This window comes from Gopherus evgoodei, chromosome 8 (genome assembly GCF_007399415.2).
Source record: "Gopherus evgoodei ecotype Sinaloan lineage chromosome 8, rGopEvg1_v1.p, whole genome shotgun sequence".
NCBI lineage: Eukaryota > Metazoa > Chordata > Testudines > Testudinidae > Gopherus > Gopherus evgoodei.
In genome coordinates this window covers 54,748,541-54,771,058 of record NC_044329.1, presented here as the reverse complement: position 1 = coordinate 54,771,058, position 22,518 = coordinate 54,748,541, and the positions used below count along the sequence as shown (strand labels likewise).

At 41.4% G+C, this 22,518-nt stretch overlaps 1 protein-coding gene across 2 annotated transcripts in view; it reads right to left on the bottom strand.

Annotated features, from left to right (window-relative positions):
- Positions 1–22,262, bottom strand: part of SOAT1 (sterol O-acyltransferase 1) — a 47,374-nt gene extending 25,112 nt beyond the window's left edge. Inside the window, exons 1-3 of one of the 2 annotated variants that reach the window (XM_030572781.1) lie at positions 22,185–22,262; positions 17,630–17,762; positions 6,455–6,513 (exon numbers count right to left, since the gene is read on the bottom strand). In XM_030572781.1, the coding sequence (XP_030428641.1) occupies positions 6,455–6,513; positions 17,630–17,756 (186 nt within the window). In that variant the 5' untranslated portion in view covers positions 17,757–17,762; positions 22,185–22,262. Of the gene's footprint in view, positions 1–6,454; positions 6,514–17,629; positions 17,763–21,994; positions 22,140–22,184 lie in introns of those variants that run through there. The other variant, XM_030572782.1, reaches the window with a different exon arrangement.
- Between the last annotated feature and the right edge of the window lie 256 nt (positions 22,263–22,518).

Sequence of the window (22,518 nt, the reverse complement as noted above, 5' to 3'; positions counted from 1 at the left end):
CTAGTGGTGTTCCAAGGGCCAGTCCTAGGACCAATCCTATTCAACTTATTCATAAATGATCTGGAGAAAGGGGTAAACTGAAGTGGCAAAGTTTGCAGATGATACTAAACTGCTCAAGATAGTTAAGACCAAAGCAGACTGTGAAGAACTTCAGAAAGATCGCACAAAACTAAGTGATTGGGCAACAAAATGGCAAATGACATTTAATGTGGATAAATGTAAAGTAATCCACATTGGAATAAATAACCCCAACTACACATACAACATGATGGGGGCCAATTTAGCTACAACAAATCAGGAAAGAGATCTTGGAGTCATCATGGATAGTTCTCTGAAGACGTCCACGCAGTGTGCAGCGGCAGACAAAAAAAGCAAACAGGATGTTGGGAATAATTAAAAAAGGGATAGAGAATAAGATGGAGAATATCTTATTACCCTTATATAAACCCACGGTATGCCCACATCTTGAGGCGACCACATCTGTACGCAGTATTCATCTCAAAACAGATATACTGGCATTAGAAAAGGTTCAGAGAAGGGCAACTAAAATGATTAGGGGGTTGGAACAAGTCCCATATGAGGAGAGATTAAAGAGGCTAGGACTTTTCAGCTTGGAAAAGAGGAGACTAACGGGGGGAAATGATAGAAATATATAAAATCATGAGTGGTGTGGAGAAAGTGAATAAGAAAAAGTTAATTTACTTGTTCCCAAAATATGAGAACTAGGGGCCATCAAATGAAATTAACGGACAGCAGATTTAAAACAAATAAAAGGAAATTCTTCTTCACACAGCACAGTCAACCTGTGGAACTCCTTGCCTTAGGAGGCTGTGAAGGCTAGGACTATAACAGGGTTTAAAAGAGAACTAGATAAATTTATGGAGGTTAAGTCCATTAATGGCTATTAGCCAGGATGGGTAAGGAATGGTGTCCCTAGCCTCTGTTTGTCAGAGGGTGGAGATGGATGGCAGGAGAGAGATCACTTGATCATTCCCTGTTAGGTTCACTCCCTCTGGCACCTGGCATTGGACACTGTCTGCAGACAGGATGCTGGGCTGGATGGACCCTTGGTCTGACCCAGTATGGCCATTATTTTGTTATAAGGAGTGTCCTGGAATGAGTCACCCCATTTTGGGGTGCTGCCAGGAAATAACACACAAGGAAAATGTCTTGTAAAGAAAATTTTCTAGGTATTATTTGATGTCCACTTTGTTATTTTCTATCATTGGAATAGCTAGCTGATAATCATTCCACTGATGAACTTTTAAAATTTAATAATCTTTCTTTAAGCTTTCTTATTTTCCCTTTCTAAGATACTTTGAAATTCACTATAAAGTAGATAATTGCTATGTCACAGCTGGTACTTTTGAGAGGCACAACTTTTACCTGGGACATTATCACATGGTCTCTAGGAAAGAGAAAGCTGAGTAACCAACTTTCTGTTGCAGCTCACCTTTGAGACCAGCAAATGTCATGAGCATGTTTTTTTGCTTCTTTATGATGTGTAATGAAAGTCTGAAAGTTTCTCCTGATTCTTTACCTTAGAACAGGAACACAGATAGAAACAACAGACAAGGGAAAAATCAAAGGACTCTTTGGAGAAGCTAACAACTGGAACTCTTGTAGGGCTACATGCGTTTGGATCTTACACAGAGATTTTCTCCCAGTTATTTTTCCCAGGTGTTTTGAGTTGGACAGATTTTTAAAAAACCATCCTTCTCCATCCCCTTATCACCACCCAAATTGCTCATGATTCATCCTTGTTCCTCATGATACCATAATGCTACTAGTTCTCCAGTTATCCATTGATTCCATGAAAAGACGACAGGTTACACAAGGCATGAAATACTAATAAGCAATAAGCGCTTTCTTACATCCTAAAGCAGGAAAAGGGAAGATGTTTTCTTCACTTTGAGGGCCCTCTTTACCAAAATACTACATATCTAGGGAGATGCATTTTTAGAGACTAGTAATGTGTAATAAAAAGGAAAACAAATCCAGTCAATTAAGTGTACATCGTGCTTAAGACTCAGACATTCAGTTGCAAAAGAGCTGAGATGTGACTGTATGAAAATAATGGTGAACTAAAAAAAAATATTATATAAAAAATTATAAGACAGCTTTGCCTGTTTCTTGAAGAGGCGGTGAGTCTCCGAGTTTCCTACTCTCCACTTGGAAAAAAGATCTGTCCACTGCTCTGCTCAAAACAAATTGCAACTGTTAATATTTAGCTTATTGAAAATACTTGCTCAGCAACCACCATGGGAACAAAGAAGCAGAGGGTAAGACGAGGATTTAGTTGAGCAGGGATTATGGCTGATACGACTGTAGATACCAGAATGCTAAAGCAAAGTATCAGAACCAAAGCCAGAAGAGGAGGAGTTGTTATGGGATTCCTGCTGGTACAGAAAGCAGGAATAGTCCTTTAAAATACACTACATCCCCTTCTCCATTCCCCAAGGAGCAAGGGACGGGGGACAAGGAAAGAGTCCTCATGAGGGTTACCAAAGTCAAATAAAATTTACCCTGGCACTGCACCAGAGAAGCGTCAGCTCCAAGGGCAGGGTGCATTATGGCACCGCTCCTCATTCCTGAGGACTGCCACCTCTCACATTTCCCAACCCCCTCCCACACACTTAGATGATTCACTAGTGTCACTAGGAACAAGGAAAGCAGGAGCCTAGGCAGGTAGTCTTGCAGTAGCTGTTTCTCTCAAGTCTGCCCCATGGGCCACAAGGCAGAGGAAGGTATCAGAAAAGCTTTCCAGCAGGAAACCAATGCATGCCCTGAGTCCTCAGCATGTACCTCCTTTACTCCCATAATTAAAGGAGCAGTAGAACTTCTCTCTCCCTCCTGAAGTGCAGGCAAGCACCACCCCATGCACCCAGTTAGTGCATGTGAAGCTCTGGCCTGCACCCCTCACACTACATGGGAGTTGCCCAGGTAAGTGCCTTCACACCCAAACCTCCTGCCCCAACCCTGAGCCCCCTCCTTCATTTTAGCTCCTGGCCAGACCCTTCACCCCCAGCCCTGTGCTCGGTCCTCTCCAACTCTCAGCTCAGTGCAGAGAGAGGAAGAGAATGGGCCAGAACCAGGGAGAAGGTAGGTACCCACTGTATGTGGGCAGGGCCAGGACCCCAGACCGGCACTGGGCTGAGCTGGTCCAGCAGCCGGAATCGCGGCTGGCAGGAGCCGGAGGATGGAACCCCTGAGCGGCAGTGAGCTGAGCCGCTCAGCCCACTGCCGGTCTGGGGTCCCGGCCACCAGCCTCACAAAGCCCGCTGCCCGTCTGGGGTTCTGGCTGCCAGACCTTTCCCAGCTGGGGTCCCGGCCGCAGGCCCCACACAGCCCACTGCAGGCCTCGGTGAACAGAACCCAGACCAGCAGTGGGCTGAGTGGGTCGGTGGCGTAAGATCAAACATTTTAATTTAATTTTAAATGAAGCTTCTTAAACTTTTTGAAAACCTTGTTTATTTTACAATACAACACTAGTTTAGTTATATAATATATAGACTTGTAGAGAGAGACCTTCTAAAAAACATTAAAATGTATTACCGGCAAGCGAAACCTTAAATTAGAGTGAATAAATGAAGACTCAGCACACCACTTCTGAAAGGTTGCCGACCCCTGCCTTAATGCATCTGGCACATAAATATTTTGCAACACTGGATACAGCAGTACATGCAAATGCCTGTTCTCACTTTCAAGTGACATAAGAAGTGTAAATAAGAAGTGGGCAGTATTATCTCCTGCAAAAATGTAAACAAATTTGTATGTCTTAGAGATTAGTTGAACAAGAAGTAGGACTGAATGGACTTGTGATTTACGTAACTGCACTCAAACAAAAATCTACATTTGTAAGTTGCACTTGCACAATAAAGAGACTGTTCTACAGTAGTTGTATGAGGTGAATTGAAAAATACTATTTCTTTAGTTTATCATTTTTAGTGCAAATATTTGTAATAAAAAATATAAAGTGAGCACTGTACACTTTGTATTCTGTGTTGCAATTGAAATCAATATATTTGAAAAAAGTAGAAAAACATCCAAAATTTTATAAATTTCAATTGGTATTCTATTATTGTTTAAAAGTGCAATTAAAACTGTGATTAATCATGATTTTTTTAGTTAATTGCGTGAGTTAACTGCAATCAATCAACAGCCCCACAAAAAAAGTAAATCTTAAGTAAAAATTAAGATATGTGATGTTTTCTGCCTTCCACTGGTATCTCACTGAGGCCCTCTTAGCATGTGTGTGTGTGTACCCATATATATACATATATGAAGTCAGGAGAGTTCCCAAGGGCATTTTAAAGCATCAAAACTGTTCATTTCACTGAAATCCTAAACTTGTCCACATTAGTGCAACAAAATGCATAGAGAGGTATCTTCCTCTGTTGTGCAATGCCTTTAAATCCACTCTAGTTACCGCTATCGTATAATGAAACTGTGTGTTCACCACCCACTAGCCATAATACCAAGATTGCGAAATGGTATTTCTCCGAGGCAAGGGCATTCACCTTTCCTTCTAAGAGTTATTCATTCTCTGGCATCAGGTAAGACGGTGAAATTACAGATCATTGCTGTGGAACACTTGTGACGTTAACAGAAGGTGTGAGTAAGGCACAGTGTGTCCTGAAGAACATGCAAACAAAAGAAAACTGGTTGCTACAATGAAGAGTGGAACTCAATGCTGCCCCACTTAGTATGGGAACAGGGTACCCTTGCAGAATAGCATGGAAAGGTTTGGAAACTCCTTCTGTGTCTTAACAAGAATAATGGCAACCACAGGGGAAAAGGATTAACAAATGGGTTAATAAAGCCAATAGATATTTGTTTAGAAGCCTTGGGAAACCATTTGGGAAGGAGGACTGTGGAAGTGTGTATAATTTCTGTTCTGATCAAATACAAAAATTAATTCCTATGTCAAAGTTCTCTACTCCACTTCTGGTGCCCAGGGAAGGGGACATGGCAAAGGAATTTCCCTTGGTGTTCCAAAGTATTTTATGTATTCTTAAGTAAAGTGAAGAAAACACGATTTTTTCTGACATTAATTTCAAGACCTTCTAGGCAGAAGATGCTTGGACAGGAAAAGGAAGCCCTAAAGATGTTTAAGGTAGTAAAAGCCGCATAACAGCTCCATTAGGAGCAAAAGCCAACATCACTTCCACTAGAGAAGACACTGGCTGAATATACAATTTATTAAAAGTAATATTATTCAGGCTAGTAAGCCAGAAGTCTCTCTGAACACATGACTAAGTGTTGATAGATAACCTTCCCATTCGAAGATCAGAGCAGGACATGCAAACAAGCTTGTGTCCCCACATACCTAACAAAAGCAGCCACGGGTGTGTCATTGTGATGACTCAACCGAGATGTTACTTTATGTTGCTGCCTTCATATTGGAAGAATTTTAAATTTCAGATTCCAGAGAACTTAAGTGATTCTCTTTAAGAGGCAGTTCAACTCTCTGGGCCTATTGCTTTGAACAGTGATCCTTCAGAAGTGAACTACTAGTGTTCAAATCTTATCCTGCAGACATACGTCAGATGTTCTGACAAATAGGGGATTCAGCAGACAAGCAGCTTGAGGAAAAAAGCTGCTTCCCTACTCTACCAGAAATTGGTAGTATTTTTAACTCCCATATCACTGTAGAATGACCAAGCAGTGAGCACAGAACTCAGGAGAACACTGCCGGACGTAGCATGCAGGGAGTTCAGTCATGTTAAAAACCACACTACTGTTTCACGGACTATTATGTTGGAAGCTGGGATATTCCTGTAGGTCCCCTTAAAAAATAAAGGTGTCATAAAGAATGAAGAAATTCTCTAGAAATTAGAACCCACATCAGACTGTCTGCATCTCCTGCTCACACACATTTATGGACAACACAACCTTGTCGGCACTAAGAGAGTCACCTCTGGCTGCTGAAGGAATGCAGAACTCCCTACTGAAAAGGGTGGGAGAAAGTGTCTTAGCTGGCTCCATAGCAACAGGCAAGAATACCAGGCAGTGAGTAGCCCATTCAGTGGATGGTACCATGAGGAACTTTTTCCTTTAAACATTAAAACCACAGATTGCCAAAATAGCAGTCCCAGCTGTACTGTCAAGGGGTAATACAGACAAAGCCAGTCAATTTGTATACGGGTGTCAAAGTTCACATGCTTATCTGTATAATTAAGCTTTTGGGGCCCAAGTACAACACAGGCTGAGAAAGAAAAACAGCAGAGTTTATATTTTGACAGAGATGCTGTGCAGGGGGCACAGGAATAGGTAGGGGAGAAGGAGAAGAATAAAAGCTTGTATAAACACTACTCCTAAGCCATGTCTGAAATGATGGCATTATAGAGCATTAAACTAACCATAGACAGACACACACAAAGAGATGTTTCATGTTTTCCAGGAGTCTGGATCCCTCCCCCACCGCCCCAAGTAAATGTTAAAAAATGTTTACCTCAGCCTCTGCTATTAGCCGCATTTTCTTTGTTATCCCATGGTCAACATCAACCCAACCTAAAGGAGGAAAAGCAAATATTTAACAGCTATGTTTTCAATAGATATGATGTGGTCAACACACATGCCCAGAAGCATGAAGAGAAAAGGAGGAACAGCATACCCAGCTCACAAAAACTGGATTTACCATTAACTTTCTCTCTGATAAGCCAAGGGCCCCGTTAAGCTCAGAACTGACTGAGCTGTAGGAAGTTTAGAAGCCAAGAAGGAGCATTTTGGTATTTTATGTGGATGGTGATTTTACTAAACAGCTGCTGAAACCCAAGCACCCAGTAACTTCGCAAGTGTCAAGTCTTCTCCCTCCATCTCAAACAAATAAATATTTTTCAGGTTTCACCAGGAGCCAAATTTTTGATACAAGCAAGAGGACAAATGCACATATACTTGTCAGAGTTAACCCCAGGAGTTTAAATTAGTCAGGTGACAAACCAGCTGCATCTTCATATTAGAAAGTGCTAGATTTGAGAAACTTACTTTTGCCCATTGCTATCCATAACCTAGAGTCATCTTCAGTATGTCATTTGTATTATCATTAGGGCTACGAATCAGTGAATTCCAGAGACCTCTGACTTGAGCTCATGGCACCTGGGAGCTGCAGGGTCTCCCCACAGCCCATGAAGGCAGGGAACTGTGGGGACCACCCCCCCAAGCTCTGAGATATCACAGGTGTGCCCTGGGAGCTCCCAGGAACCATGGGTGGCAGGGATGCCCCAAGCTGAGAGCCATAGGCAGTGGGGGGACCCCACAGGTCTGACCTGGGGGGCCCAGGGTGGTGTAGGGATCCCAGAGCTTCCAATTTTGTCATGCATATTTTTAATAAAGGTCATGGAGAGGTCACAGGCAATGAAGAAAAATTCACAGATGGCCATGATCTGTCTGTGACTTTAACTAAAAATAATATGCGAGACATAATCTTAGCCTTAATTATTACAGCACCTAGGACCCCCAATTGTGGACCAGGATCCCACTGTTGTAGCTGCTATGCACACACAGAACAAAAAGAAGACTCCTGTGGCGAATAACTAATGATCTAAGTAACAAGTCACACTGATTGCAAGAAGCAATGGACTGAGCTTGTGTCACAACAAGATGACCAGATCCCAGCAGATCTTGCTAAGACCAAAGTGCAAAAGACAAAAACCAACAGATTCCCTGCAGAAGGGCACTTTGGAAACACAGCTTGGTAAGAAAAATACACAAAGATGCCTACACATATTTACGACGAGCTGAGGCAAAGATACAGCACTCAAAGAGCCATACACTATTTAATGTTTACCACTATGCTTAAAGGACAGAGTTCAAACGTTATCCATATTTATAGCCACCCTTTGGAAGTTTGAATCTGAAGCCTATTATCTTACTAGAAATCTTCCCCTCTATTATGTATGCACACAGGTATATTACTGTAGGGCTTCACACAAAGAACAGTGTTGACTTAGACTCTTGTTCTCTTATGAGACCTGAAGCAGTTCATTGCAAACGGAAATTTAAATATTTAGAGTATTACATTATAATATGTTGGAGCAAAACAGATGGGAGGTGTTGTTCAGGCATTTACATAATGGAATAACCAAGGCCTTGCTATGCAAGAGTTGTGTTTCCTGTCAGGCACAGTGCCCGTTTCTGGATATCACTCACTAAGGAACACAATATCCCAACAGTTGGATTGGGAGTAAGGACGCTAAATGGTAAAGGATGGGAACAACTGATAACATACTGGCTTTTGGAACATTTTTTGTTTGCGACTACATAAGTCTTGCCAAGGTCCCTAAAGTTGGCCAACCCTGAAACAGTGATAAACAACCTTTAGAAGGCCACATGTGTCTGTGTGGACCTTTTCTGTAGTTTTCTCATCCTAATCTTGCAACTAATTCAGAATGCCTAGGTAGAAATGGAATAGTAGTGCACTAGCAGCACACAACCCTCCAAACAATGAGGCCTTTACATGTTGCTACCTTTTTAAGTAAAGAGCACTCAGCAAATTTCTTATTAAAACAAAGAATTCTTAGCAAACAGGTTTAAAGACTTCAGTAAAAACAAATCTTGAACCACCTCCCCCCAAAAAAATCCACAAACAAGTATATAGAGAAATAAAACATTGGCCTAAGTGTATCTTGCTAAGGGGAGGCCTATTTATAACCACCCCATTAAAAAAAAAAAAAAATCTCTTCAGTGCCTGAATTTGTGACTTTCATATTCACTTTAATGCTTGTCATCCTGTATTTAAAGCCTTGCCACTTACATGAAGAACTTAATACCAGAAACTTGTTACATCCAATATAATAGGCATCCAGAAACAGCAGCATACAAAGAGAACTGAAGGAACAATAAGAGTTAGTGGCTCATCAATTATGTTTGGGAGAACTTTTTATAGTTGTAACAGGAGTGCAGAAGTATACTGTGTTGTAATACAACTCTTTCCCATTGTTGTTTGTAGTGTTGTTGTATCCATGTTGGTCCCACAATATTAGAGGATAAGGTGGATGAGGTAATAGCTTTTAATGGACCAACTTCTGTCGGTGAGAGCGGCAAGCTTTTCTTCAGGTTTGGGAAAGATACTAAGAGCATCACAGCTAAATATAAGATAGATTGTTCAGTATAAGTAATTCCACATATTGTGAGACACCATTCAAGGTGTGGGCAGTGGGGGTTTGTGGGTTTCAGATTCTTGTAATAAGCCATAAATCCAGCATATTTAGTAAAACCATCATTTTAAATATCTAGCTAAGTTACGGATTTAAGCTCTCAACTCATCTTTTGAAAGTGTTGTGCAGGTTTCCTTTGAGGACAAGGACAGAGGTAAGATCGTTTTGAGAAAAATGTTCGTCCACAGGTGATAAAAAAACAACAACACCGTATCATTTTTCCCTGGGAGCTCTTTAAAGAGTGTAGTGATTATAAGATTTCCATCCACATAATATTACTAGGATATTTAGTGCCCTGGATGAGATATACCACACTTTGTGATAGATACGTGTAGGACCAATGGATCTTGAAAGCTGTGTTGTGGGGGTTATTGATCATCGTAGCAGTAGAGATATGTCTGCAGGTTTTGTATCAGTTGTTATGGCAAAGTCTTTGTCCATTTACAGTTGTTTATAAGACATGACAGCTACCCTTTGACTAAAAGAGGTTTTATTTTCAAACAGATGTACATAATAGCATTGCAGTAAAGCATAACTTATCAGATTCACAGAATAAAAATCGCTGTTGTATGGTCGAAAGAAAGTTTATCTTTTTATGATCTTTACAAAAATAGGAAACTGCTAGAATACCTAACTAAGTCCACACCCTATGGATCTACACTATTCCATTCAAGTAGTTTGAATACAAAACCCTATGCAGAACACTGTATTTGTTCAACTTATTAAAAAAGCAAATGTTTTAATGATGGGTAGTAGTTTTGACATTCATATTAAATAAGAGGTGGTTAAGAAAAATTAATCTAAAACAAGTTCCTCATTTGAGGGGACTGCAACTCTAGCACTATAATAAAGTTAAAGAAAGGTTTTGAGTTCTTCATTTTGAATGTTAAGTGAGGTGAATTTGGTTATCTTGAAAATGAGAGTTGATAGTACTGGCTAGAGCCTCATATCAACAGCAGGCACCATGCAAGCCCTCCCAACAAGTCTGTTCATAACATGGCTGATATCTGAATCCTCAGCCTAGTGAACAATCAACAGATGGCACCTGTTTATTTAGAGGCCTTGTGATGTGAACCAAGACACCCGGTAGAGATGACTAACACTAGAGAATGCATTTGCACCACTGTCAAGCTCATGAACATGGGTGTCAACCTCAGGATGGTTTATTACAAACCAGGGAAAAAAAACCCCAATTGGTTGTGTGTTCTATGATTAGATTTCACCAACAAAGTAGCAAGTGTGAACTCCTCAAGCACTATAACTGCCTTGAGATGGAGTCACAGACAGTCTCCTTCCTTAGTCACTCCAGTCTATCTTGCCACACCACCATGCCTGCCTTTCTGGTAGATGGTCCCTTACACCAAAAATTGGAACAACATTCAGGTTACTCCTAGTCCCAAAGGACCAGTTACTTACCCCAGGTCAAATGTACTTTAGATCTCTCACTAAAGACAACACTTGTAGCCAACCCTAGATTAAACTAAAAGTTTATTAGCTAGGAAAAATAAAAATAAAAGTTATTTACAAGGTTAAAGCAGGTAAACACACAAATGAGTTACAGTCTTTGGCTTCAAAAAATAATAGAAGCTGCTGTAATGTACATCCTCTATAGGTCCTTTAAGGCTAAGCTAAGCTAAGCTAAGCTAAGCATCTTGGGGATCCCTTGCTTATTTTTAGAAATACTGCCCTCTCCAAATTCAAAGCACCATAGTGATACAGTTCCTCCAGCTCTGAGATTTTATTCCCTTCTCCCAGAGTTAAAGCTATGATGGGATGAGGGTTTGTGCCCATCCCCTCTCCATATGGGTGTGGGGGAGCAAAGTCCCCTATCCACTGATGTTCCACAATGGTTTGTCTGGTGTCTATAGGCTTTCCTTTGCTGGGCAGAATACATCTCTTGCAGTCAGGGCTGGCTACAGCTTTTTTGCCGCCCTATGTAACCACACAAAAAAAAAAAAAAAAAAAAAAAAAAAAAAAAGGCACAGATCAGCGGCACCTCTACTGTGCTGCTTCGTTCTTCGGCGGCAATTTGGCAGCCAGTCCTTCCCTCTGAGAGGGAGTGAGGGACCCGCTGCCGAATTGCCACCGAAGACCCGAACGTGCTACCCCTTTCTATTGGCCACATCAAGCAACAGCTTCCCTTGCTGGTGCCTGGAGCTGACTCTGCTTGTGGTGAACTAGTATTTCACACTCGATAATGCTTCTCTCCTCTGAGGGTTTCCATTTTCACAGCAAACATTTAAATATTACCTTATAACGTGGTTTAGACATTGTAAGTGAGATTAATGGATGCAGCAACTCAAAAACATTTCATAAAAGTCCAAACACAAACCCATCTCTATAAATCTAATACAAATACTAACATGCAGGTGAGACAGACAGGTGTCCAACTATGCATTTGTCAGTGTTCAGTGAGGTCTAGGGACCTTGGCATGAGCTGGCATGTGGTTGGCCAGTGCCATAACCACTACTTGCTTTTACTGCAAATATGTCAAGATCGACTTGCTCAAAGTTACCAAAAACAGACATTTTCTGACTGCTAGGCAACTTCTCCAACATAAGACTTGGGCCAGCATTTAAGATGATTGCATTATTAAATGCAGGCAATTCTGATTTCAGAGATAATTTGACTAAGATTCAGAGGAGAGAAAAATAAATAGATGTTTGTAGCCAAAAAGCCAATTCTCTCCCTTATCTCTTGCAACCTATTATACATTAATCTGAAATTGACCAAGAGCATACAAGGAAAAAAATTGAGAAAAGTTTACTATTAAGTCACAGCTTTGAATTTAGCATACATTTTACTGTTAGATCGTTTAATTAGAAACTACAAATATTACAACTAGTCAAAAAAAGATTTTTTCTGTGAAAAAAAGTTTCTTTTTTGGTGAATGATTTTGAAAGTTTTCAACCAGCTCTATTAACTAAGGGGAAATTATATTAAAGCAACACCAAAGGAAAACTGCTAAGAATAATGAGTGGGAGGGAAAGGAGGGGAAGTGAGTTTGATATAATAGTGGTTAACAACGTGACCATCAGCATATAAAATGTGGATTACCACTGGAGAGATCAGCAAACCTAAGAATTATCAAGAATGAGGGACCCACAGACTCTGGGCCGGACACAGAGAAACCCAGAAACTGTCTTAACAGAATCTAAATATCCAAAACAGTCATTTTCACTGTTATCTCATGTTGTCTCATGTTAGAGTATGTACATTGACTACACAAATGTAAATGTACTAAAAAGTTAAAACAAAAGAAGAATAGCTAAATTGTGATTTGCCCTGGAAATCCAATCTCCTAAAACAAACAAACAAATAAAAACTACACCAAGAACTCAGTCTCCTGATTAACACTGGTCAAAAAGATTATAAAAAAGTGAGTCAACGTACAAATACGTGTGTACAGAAAAAGGGGGCAATTCATTTATTTTCTGTTACATAAATTGTTGCTTACTCACAAGGAACATTTGACTGGAGGAGGAACCCTCATATGATGATCAGTCTGAAGTGAGGAAAGGATGTCTGAGTAGGGGTCATAAACATTTATTTAACATGGGCCTCTCTTTGGAACTGAAATTTATGATCTACACACAAGGGAAGTCATACTTAAATGACTTACAGGCTGCAACATCTTCTCATTGCAAAACTAAACTATGTTAGCATAGCAGAAATTAAGAACGCCTAGATACTGACTTTTAGAATAGGGTAGGGTGCTAATTAAAGGGAAAAAACCTAATCAATGAGACTAGCAAACAAACTTGCAGGATCTTTGAGAGACAAAATAAACATGATAGTTCCATAAAAAGGTTTAAAGTGGGCTTATATTTTGTAAAGCAACTTTAAAGATGGTATTTAAGAGTGCCATCTCTGTGTAAAAAACTCTTCATCTGAAAATGAAACTTGGCTCTTTTCTCCTTGTTCAACACCTGAGCTGGTTAAAAAAAATTGGATTTCACAAAAATAGGGAAGTTTTTTAAAAAAGTAACCTGTTTCTGTAATGGGAACCTACCAGAAGTGTTTGTCATATGCAAGACTCTAGTTCAGTAGCTCTCAACCTTTCCAGACTCCTGAGAGGGGTACAATAGCCTGATTTGTCTTGTGTACCCCCAAGTTTCACCTCACTTAAAAACTATTTGCTTACAAAATCAGACATAAAAATACCAGTGTCACAGCATACTATTATTGAAAAATTGCTTACTTTCTCATATTTACCATACAATTATAAAATAAATCAATTGGAATATTAACACTGTACTTACATTTCAGCATATAGTGTATATAGCGCAGGATAAACAAGTCATTGTCTGTACGAAATTTTAGTTGGTACTGACTTCACTAGTGCTTTTTATGTAGTCTGTTATAAAACTAGGCAAATATCTAGATAAGTTGATGTACTCCCTAGGAGACCTCTGCATATCCCCAGGGGTACATGTACCCCAGGCTGAGAACCACTGCTCTAGCTAGCCCAAATGTGTTGGCTCTGCAATATTAACAAGGCTTCTCAAAAAGCAGTAAATATTTAACCACTCAAGTCAGCAATTATGAATGAGTTCATAAAAGGAACAGATCAGCTGAGTAAAGAGGTGGCCTTTTTATATAGTTCTATTACAGACTAGAATCACACTAAAATCCACGGAGTTGCCTGAAGTTACATACTATGAAGTTAAAACTAGCACAAGACTGGAACATTTTTAATCATGATGCATAGATCAGAAGCCACTGCATGTGGTTGTCAAGTAGTAAGAATTCGGCAAGATGTTACTATTGGCCAAATAATTGCTCAATATATGAATGACAGGACAAGATGCCCCCAGCTGCAGAAAAACAGAGAGAAAGAAGCAGGTCAGAGACAAGCCTCTAAGGGTTCAGATGACCTAATATGGAAGATACCACCACACTATACAAGGAAATCAAATAAAAGAACCACCCACAGGTAAAATGGATTTCTCCAATAAAGTGTCTGTAATCAGGTTGCCACTCCTGGAATGCCACTTCTCTGAATAGGGCCTTCCTTTCAGAAGTCATACAACTGACTTACAAAACTTCAGTCTTGTGTATTGCAAACCCTCAGGCATATGTCAGCCTCCACCCACTACATAATGTGAAGATACGTGGAATCCATCTTTACACACAAAGGACTGTGAGATATCCATCTACGTGCACAATTCAAGCAGGTGTTTTATAGGTACATGATGCAATGCACATAGCTAGAAATATTTAGAGTTTCAACTGGAAAAAATAATTCAAGAATAGCCCATGGGCTTTGACATATACTTTGCACTTGTAAGACATCTTTCAGATCCTGGGTGAAAGCACTTAAAATATTACACCTTACTCCTGAGGCAGACAGACAAATTATCTTTATTTTACAAAGGCGGAAAACAGCTAGAGGTTAAACAATTCGTCTAAGGTCACACATCAAGTCAGTAGCAGAAGTCAGATGAGATCTTAGTCCCAATTCTCAGTCTCTAAGCCAACCACTAAATAGAACACTACCTGCCTGAAGTAAAAACTAAGCTACAATTACTCCAGTGCAAGGCTACCATACTATTCAATTTAACAAGTTCTCCATTTACAATATGCAACTACTAATACTGTTTATTAAGTTAAGTTAATTTTTACAGTGAGCCAATGCAGGCATATTATGACTCCACAGTGACTAAATAACTCAGCTGATCTACTTGAAAGTACATGCAGGCCACAGAGGGCATAGTTCATTGAGCTGTTGTCCAAAAAGGAATTAGATTAAAACTTCAGACACTGCAGACAATACTCATGTGATCATTTCCACTGCAAGCTAGAAAGTGCCAGCATTATCTAGATTAAGGAAAAGCTTACTACTGTAGGTGTCTTTTTCTGTCTTCTTCAGGCTTCCTTCACTAAACATCATTGATTTTGCCATAACAAGAGAAGCAGAGAAAGACAGATCCTAGAATAACTGGTGTTCTTAGTTTGGATCCTACCTGATCCCTGTGAGAAAGAGTAACTCCGCATTTGATTTCCACAGAGAATATAAAACATTGGTTGATGTTGCTGAAGCAAACTCCCAGAATATGGATCAACAAAAAACAGGATTCCAGGCAGGGTAGACTGGTTTAAATTAGATTAATTATTTAAGTCAGCAAGCTTTATGTAAAATATCAATTGTAATTTTCATTTATAAAGGCATCCATCACAAATACAGTCTAGCTAGAGCAGAAATAAAGAGATTAGTAGAGTCACCCAAGAGTTAAGAATCAACTCTAGGACACGTGTAGTTTCCCACTCTTCCTTTCTCCTAGATAATCTAGTGGTTGTTGTTGGTCTGTTTGTTTTAAATAAAATTTATAAATCTTCCTTCTAACTTCACTTTTTGTTCCACCCCTTTTCTGTTTATTTGAGAAAGCGAAACTGAAATATTGCCTATTCTGAAGCCTAAGATCAATGATTTTCTCTAGTAATAAATTCCAAAGTCCTGTCTCCTCTTGCAGAGGAAGCCCAACTCCCACTCAAAGATTTCACCCACAAGGATGACAGCTCCAAAGCGCCTGAGGAACATATATACTTGCAAGATATAGCTCTCAAGGAAAAAGGCACTCGCTGACATGCCGAAAAACAGCTGCAGAAGAACATTAGCTTTTAACTTAATTTTATAAGAAGCCACGATAATGAGACTAGCAGTACTAGTTCTTGGTGGCCGGTGTTGCCAAAACAGGCTGGCTACTTCATTCTGGTTAAAATAACACTCATGCCTTGATAAAGCAAGTTGCAGTAATCCAGCCTAAAAGCCATGACGGAGTGGATGACTGTGGCCAAATCATCCTACAGCATGAGGTATAATCTTCTAACTAGACTCTGGTGAAAGGTTGCATCTTTCACAGCAACGGCTATTTGAACACTCCAGCAGCAGCAAGGAGTTGAAGAGGACCTCAAAGCTGCAGACTACTGATGATGATTACCTGAGGACTGATTCCCTCCAACAGAGTGGGACAGCCACCCTATTAGTGGTTCCATTTGTGCTTTCATTGTCTGGTCTTCCAATAATGAATCCTATTCCTTGCTGTTTGTGCTTCACTTTTGCATTTTGCCCTTTGAAAACTTCTGAATTCCATAGGTTCACTCCAACCCTCAAAACTCAGACAACACACTGCTTTGGCTAACTCAGATACTGGCCTATTCCTACCATCCTGCAGAGGTAGAAGAAATCTTCGAACTTCACCTTCAACCAGCCTTTCCTACAGGATGGAATTAGGGGAAGGTGACAGAGGAGCTCACACTGACTTCTGGGTAATTAATCTTATTTTGCCAGCTTGTGAATTCTTTTCCCTACTCCGCCACACATCAAGTGAGCTCCAGTGAAGTGCCTCCACTTGCACCAAAAATGAAGCGCAAACTTTGCAGAAGCCCTTTCATCAAGTCAATGAGAAAGTGTGAAAGGTATGGGAGATGCTTATGATATTTTATGAATATGATATGTCCAGCTATTTGTTATTGCATCATTTGCTATAGGACTACCAAGATTAATTCCAGCAGGAGTTACTTAGAATCATAGAATATCAGAGTTGGAAGGGACCTCAGGAGGTCATCTAGTCCGACCCCCTGCTCAAAGCAGGGCCAATTCCCAACAAAATCATCCCAGCCAGGGCTTTGTCAAGCCTGACCTTAAAAACCTCTAAGGAAGGAGATTCCACCACCTCCCTAGGTAACCCATTCCAGTGCTTCACCACTCTCCGGGTGAAAAAGTTTTTCCTTATATCCAACCTAAACCTCCCCCACTGCAACTTGACACTATTACTCCTTATTCTGTCATCAGGTACCACTGAGAACAGTCTAGATCCATCCTCTGGATCCCCTGTCAGGCAGGGGAATGCAGCTATCAAATCCCCCCTCATTCTTCTCTTCTGCAAACTAACCAATCCCAGTTCCCTTGGCCTCTCTTCATAAGTCATGTGCTCCAGCCCCTTAATCATTTTTGCTGCCCTCCGCTGGACTCTTTCCAATTTTTCCACATCCTTCTTGTAGTGTGGGGCCCAAAACTGGACACAATACTCTAGATGAGGCCTCACCAATGTCGACACTGTGTCCACAGGAAAGGTGACCACAGCACAGCCAGGAGTTCCTTAGCAGACATACAGGACTATTAACTATGATGTGATATGCATGTAGACTGCATGTGTTAATAACCCTTTGCTCTTGTTCTGCTTTGTTCCTGCTATAAAATTGAAAAATATGTTGTTTTGAAAGGACCGTTTTGTGTCACCATATCCACACACTGGTCACAGCTCCTGAAGGAAGCCTCCAGCCCAGTCAGCCCTAATGAAGAATCACAGTCAGTACCCCAGGATTCAGTCTGAAAGTGGGAGAACTGTGGGATTCCTCCTTCAAAGAGGTGAAGGTACGAGGCCTGGCACCAAGAGGAGGTGTCCCCAGCCAGGCTAGAATGGGTTGCAGGCACAGATAGCCCTGAACCATTACTGAAATAACTCACCATTGCTTGAGTTTTGGAATGGCTTCTCTGCCTCAGATCTCTTCTGCATTTCATTTTTCTCAGGGGTCCCGTGTCCCGTAGAACTCGGCTGGCGGTGTCTTATGGAAGCATAATCTTCACCTACCATTGTAGTCTACCATAGAAGAAGGGAAAGAATTAGTTAACAAAAGGCCTCAGACGTGATGCATTTATTCAGCAATTACATATGCTAGATTTGTCCTGCCTTTGACTGCTCACTGGAGGTGGGGAGAGAAAAAAAAGAAAAAGAAAAAAGCAGATAAATGGGACTGGCAGTGTAACAAAGCTAACCCCCTCTCCCATCCCAACTATCGACACAGTAAAACCTGTACTAAGAACCATACCTTCTCCTCCCTTCTCTCCACACTAGACAGTAAGTGGGACAGTAAAAGCTAATTCCCCCACATTCCCAAACCACCTCCAATATACAAACTCTTCATTTTAAGCAACTAGGAATCCTCAGGGCTCCCAACACAGTGTTGGGAGAGTCACTTCACAAGTGAAGCCTTTAAAATGCTTCATTTTTCACATGATTTTTGCTGGTAATTTATATAGCAAAACCTGTGTCTCAACACTGGTTTGGGGGTTTTGAGATTCCTCCCCTCCGTGCTTTTTCAAATTTCACTTTGGCATCACGGAAGAGAATAGGAGCCTGAGAATACCAGACAATCCCCTCCCTGTAAAAAAAAAAAAAAAAAGCGCCCAAGTCCTCAGTAAACCTTGTGCCTTACTTAGGCAAATGAATGATTGTGCTGCAAACCACAGTGAAACAGGAAGAGAGAGAACCGTGTTTCTTTAACCAAACCAAACCCAACAGCAGGGGCCATTGCTGAAGGCTGAATTATTACTAACACAGATTCCTGCACCACCACCTCCAGATTCAAAACGTAGACCTGTTTTTTAAAGAGAGGGAGGGGTGTTATTTCCCACAGTCACCAAGAGAAAAATGGCATCTTGCCCTACTCTTGACTAACAAAATGGAAATCTATGAAGCTCTCTAAAGTTGCCCCTGTCCCAGACTGGGCTTCCAAAATACCAACCACAAACACTTCTCTTTCATAAGACTAGCTCCTTACATTTATCTAAGTGCTTCTCATCCAGAAGCATCCAAAATGTCTCTGTAGTCCATCAGAGTATACTCTGTGCGCATATTTATAAACACTCATACTACACCCACTATTGAAAGGCAATATCCATTTAAGAAAATGTACCAACACTACAACCAGGGTTGACACTCCTGCAAGAAGAAACAGGATCTCTCTCAATCACATGTGGTCAGGCCTTCAGATTCACTTCTCATTAAAGATACAGCAGCACCAGTTACTGTTCTTGATTCTGTAAACTTTACATCTAGCAGCAGTTTCCATTCCTTCCCACACCACATTGGGCACTACTTCTGTATCGACAAAGGGAAGAATGCCACCTACTGAACTACCAGCATCACTTCCTGCAGCACCTACATGTTCCTTGGAAGCCCCATAGCAATTACTACTAACCAGGCCCAGTCCTGTTTATTTTATGAGATGACACCCCAGACTGCAAGCTATAAAATAATCAAGGACTATAATAAATTTGAGAAAACCTTCCCAGTTAACCATACACAATAGCAGGTAGTTTGTGTGAACAATCATTGATATGACAGATGTTACTGCTTTAATACAGATTTACATAACCCAGGAAATGACCTTAGAGGAAGAATTAGTATATTTTCTCACCAAGTACCAGATGTAATGCACTGGATCAGACAACTGGTTGAAAAGGACATAGTCCACAGGGGCAGGCTTTGTACACCACTGTTGCTGCTATCATCCCACAGCAAAACCAGTTTGTGTTTACTTCACATATTCCCCAATGTATTGAAGGCATTTCCTCCCTGAAAAATCAAAGTTCTAGGGTGCACTCAGAGGTTTGCGATCACATGGAATATCCGAGGTGGGCCCAAAGCTCGATACCTTTCTCAGTAGAACTTTCAACCCCACAGAGGCTGTAAGGACTGCAAATTCTTCTCTGGTAAACCCACCCCCAAATCCCTTTCCAAAGGACCTTTGGGATAGTGACGGGAAGGTGAATAGAAGTTAAAGAGGAAGGTGTGGGTCACCAAAAGTACATTTAAGAATATAACTAGAGTAAAATAGTCAGTATTGTAGGTACAGTATGTTTAACTGACATACATTAGACTTGTTTTAAAGACAAATATAGCTCTTGCCTAAGATAAATGTCATTCATATAATCAAATCTATCATGCAAAATTAAATAAAAGATTTTTGCACAGGGAGAATGGGATAGTATTTGTGGGGAGTCTGTCTTAATGTGCACCCTTAGTATTAGAAGGCACACTATTTGGCAACTGTCAATGTGTCACTCTAACAAAAAAAGAAAATATTCTCTCACTTCTCTAAACTGCTTTAGAGCTGAGCCAATCACAAGAAAAGGCTAAGATATATCAGAGGTTTTCAGATGCACTGCAGCAAACAGGGCTAACTGCTTTCTGAGTTTTACCTTGCCATACATGAAAGTCTGAAAGAATACAAAGAACAACCTATAATACGGACACAAGAATCACCTCACCTTTTCTGGTAGGGAGGATTTAATGTTACACCTACCTCACTTTCTGCAAGTGACTTTCTGCACCCACAACTATTAATCTAGACCTTGACATTAAAAACCAACATAACTAAAGAGCAGCAGCAGGCGGCTAAACCCCCTCACACTTGTATTTTTTTGTTATTTTCCCGCCCCTTCTTTGCTAAGAACTCCCATGTTTCCTTTTTATGCCTCTGTCCAGTTTAACTGTCTCAGGCAGGTAAGCAAATGTTGTTCAGTCCCCTGGCTCCTTGAACGCTATGCAGTAAATCTCTTCTGGCTTCCTTCCTCCCACAAGCTCAGCATATCACTGCTTCCACAAGCTGAACTTCCTCTTACATCCCCTTCTGTTCACCTTTACTCTCAGTAAGGAACAGTGTATGTTTCCGATGCTCACCCTATGCTCCTTCTGGGCTTCAGAACCATGAACAGATCCCCTCAGCAGATTTCTTTAGAGAGACTCATTTGAAATGGAGTATCAGTTACCAGGTACTATACCTCATACACAATCACTGAGGTTTAGTTTCTCCACCTTCCTTTTTAATTATTGCCAATAATCATGAGTTCACCTCACGTTAGCACAGAAACAATATACTTAAATACATCCATGTTTACACAATCACCTGTAAAAAGGTTGTGACGTGGCTTCAAATTAAACTGCAGACTACAATTAATGATCTCACTGTCCAGAGACAGTGTTTTTGTTTTCCATATCAACAGTTTTATAAAAAACATATGTGAAATCTGCTCCCTCAGACTGAAAGAGCCCTTCACACAACATAGGGCCTAAAATAACCAAAATAACCAAAACAAGCCTATTATGGCCAGCAAATAAATGCTATTTATTGTTTTGCTGGCACTCAGTACACTTGTATAGTAACAAGTGGACTTCCCTCTCTGCTAAGCCAGTGTTACTTACTACAGTACAGATAAAAAGCAACAGAGAGTCCTATGGCACCTTTAAGACTAACAGATGTATTGGAACATAAGCTTTTGTGAGTGAATACACATTTCATATTCACCCACGAAAGCTTATGCTCCAATACATCTGTTAGTCTTAAAGGTACCATAGGACTCTCTGTTGCTTTTTACAGATCCAGACTAACACAGCTACCCCTGATACCTGAGTACAGACAAGGTGAGTGGGAAACCGCAGCATTACTTATTACAAAACAAACATTCTTTAAGAACAAATATAATGCCTGAACTGGACTCTCTTCTCCAGATTGCGTGCAGGCCTAAGAAGTATTACAGAATCATAGTACTATAGGGCTTGAAGGGACCTCATAAGATCACAGACAGCCTCCTCCCCAGGCAGGACCAAGTAAACCTAGATCTTCCATAATCAATGGAAGCCTATTCCAATGTTTAACTATCCTTATAATTGGAAAGTTTTCCTAGCATCTAAGCTAGCTCTCCATTGCTGCAGATTAAGCCCATTACTTCTCACCCTACCTTCGGCAGACATAGAAAACTGATCACTGTCCTCTTTAAAGCTGCCTTTAATATTAAAAAAAAACTGTTACCAGGGTCCCAAGTCTAATCTCCAGTCTTTTAACCTTTCCACATAGCTCAGGGCAGCTCAGCCTTCTGTCATCTGTGCTAGTCTCCTCTAGACAGCCAGGTAGCCTCCCCGCCAAATCCTAGCCAGACCTGGGGCTCCGAGGACAGTCCCCCTCCCAGCCTGGCGGTCCCCATAGCAAGGCTGCCACACCAGCGAGGGACCGCGACCCCCAGCAGCAGCCAACAATTAAAGCCTCTGACCTAAGAAGCTGGCGGCGCCGTGGCAGAGATCAAGCACGGTGCGAGGCGGTCCGCACGGCAGGGCAGACCCCCGAGCCCGGCCCGTCCGGCGGAGAGCCCCTGGCGAGGTCAGCGCGCGCAGCAGTCCGGCAGCGGGGGAACCAGCGCGCGGAACTCACGAGCGCCCGGCCCAGGTGGTGGAATACGTCACCTTGTCCTCAGGGAGACCGTCCGGGCGACTCCCCTACGCCTCAGCTCCACTGCCGGTTGGGTGAACGAGAGCGAGAATGGGATGTTCCAACCCACACCACTCCTCCGCTACGTCACCGCGCAAAGGAAAGGAGTGGGAAGCGTCACCTCTCATTGGCTGCCTGCTCTAGAACCAGGCCCCACCCCCTTGCTACAGGCCAACGCCGGCGGCGCAGAGAGGAGGAGCGGGGGCAAAGGAGCAGCGTGCATGTTGGGGGCGGGGCCGAGGGAGGAGCTGAAGAGGGGGAGGTGGGCAGGGAGCACGTGGGAGGCACTTGTGCGTGCGCTCTGACTGG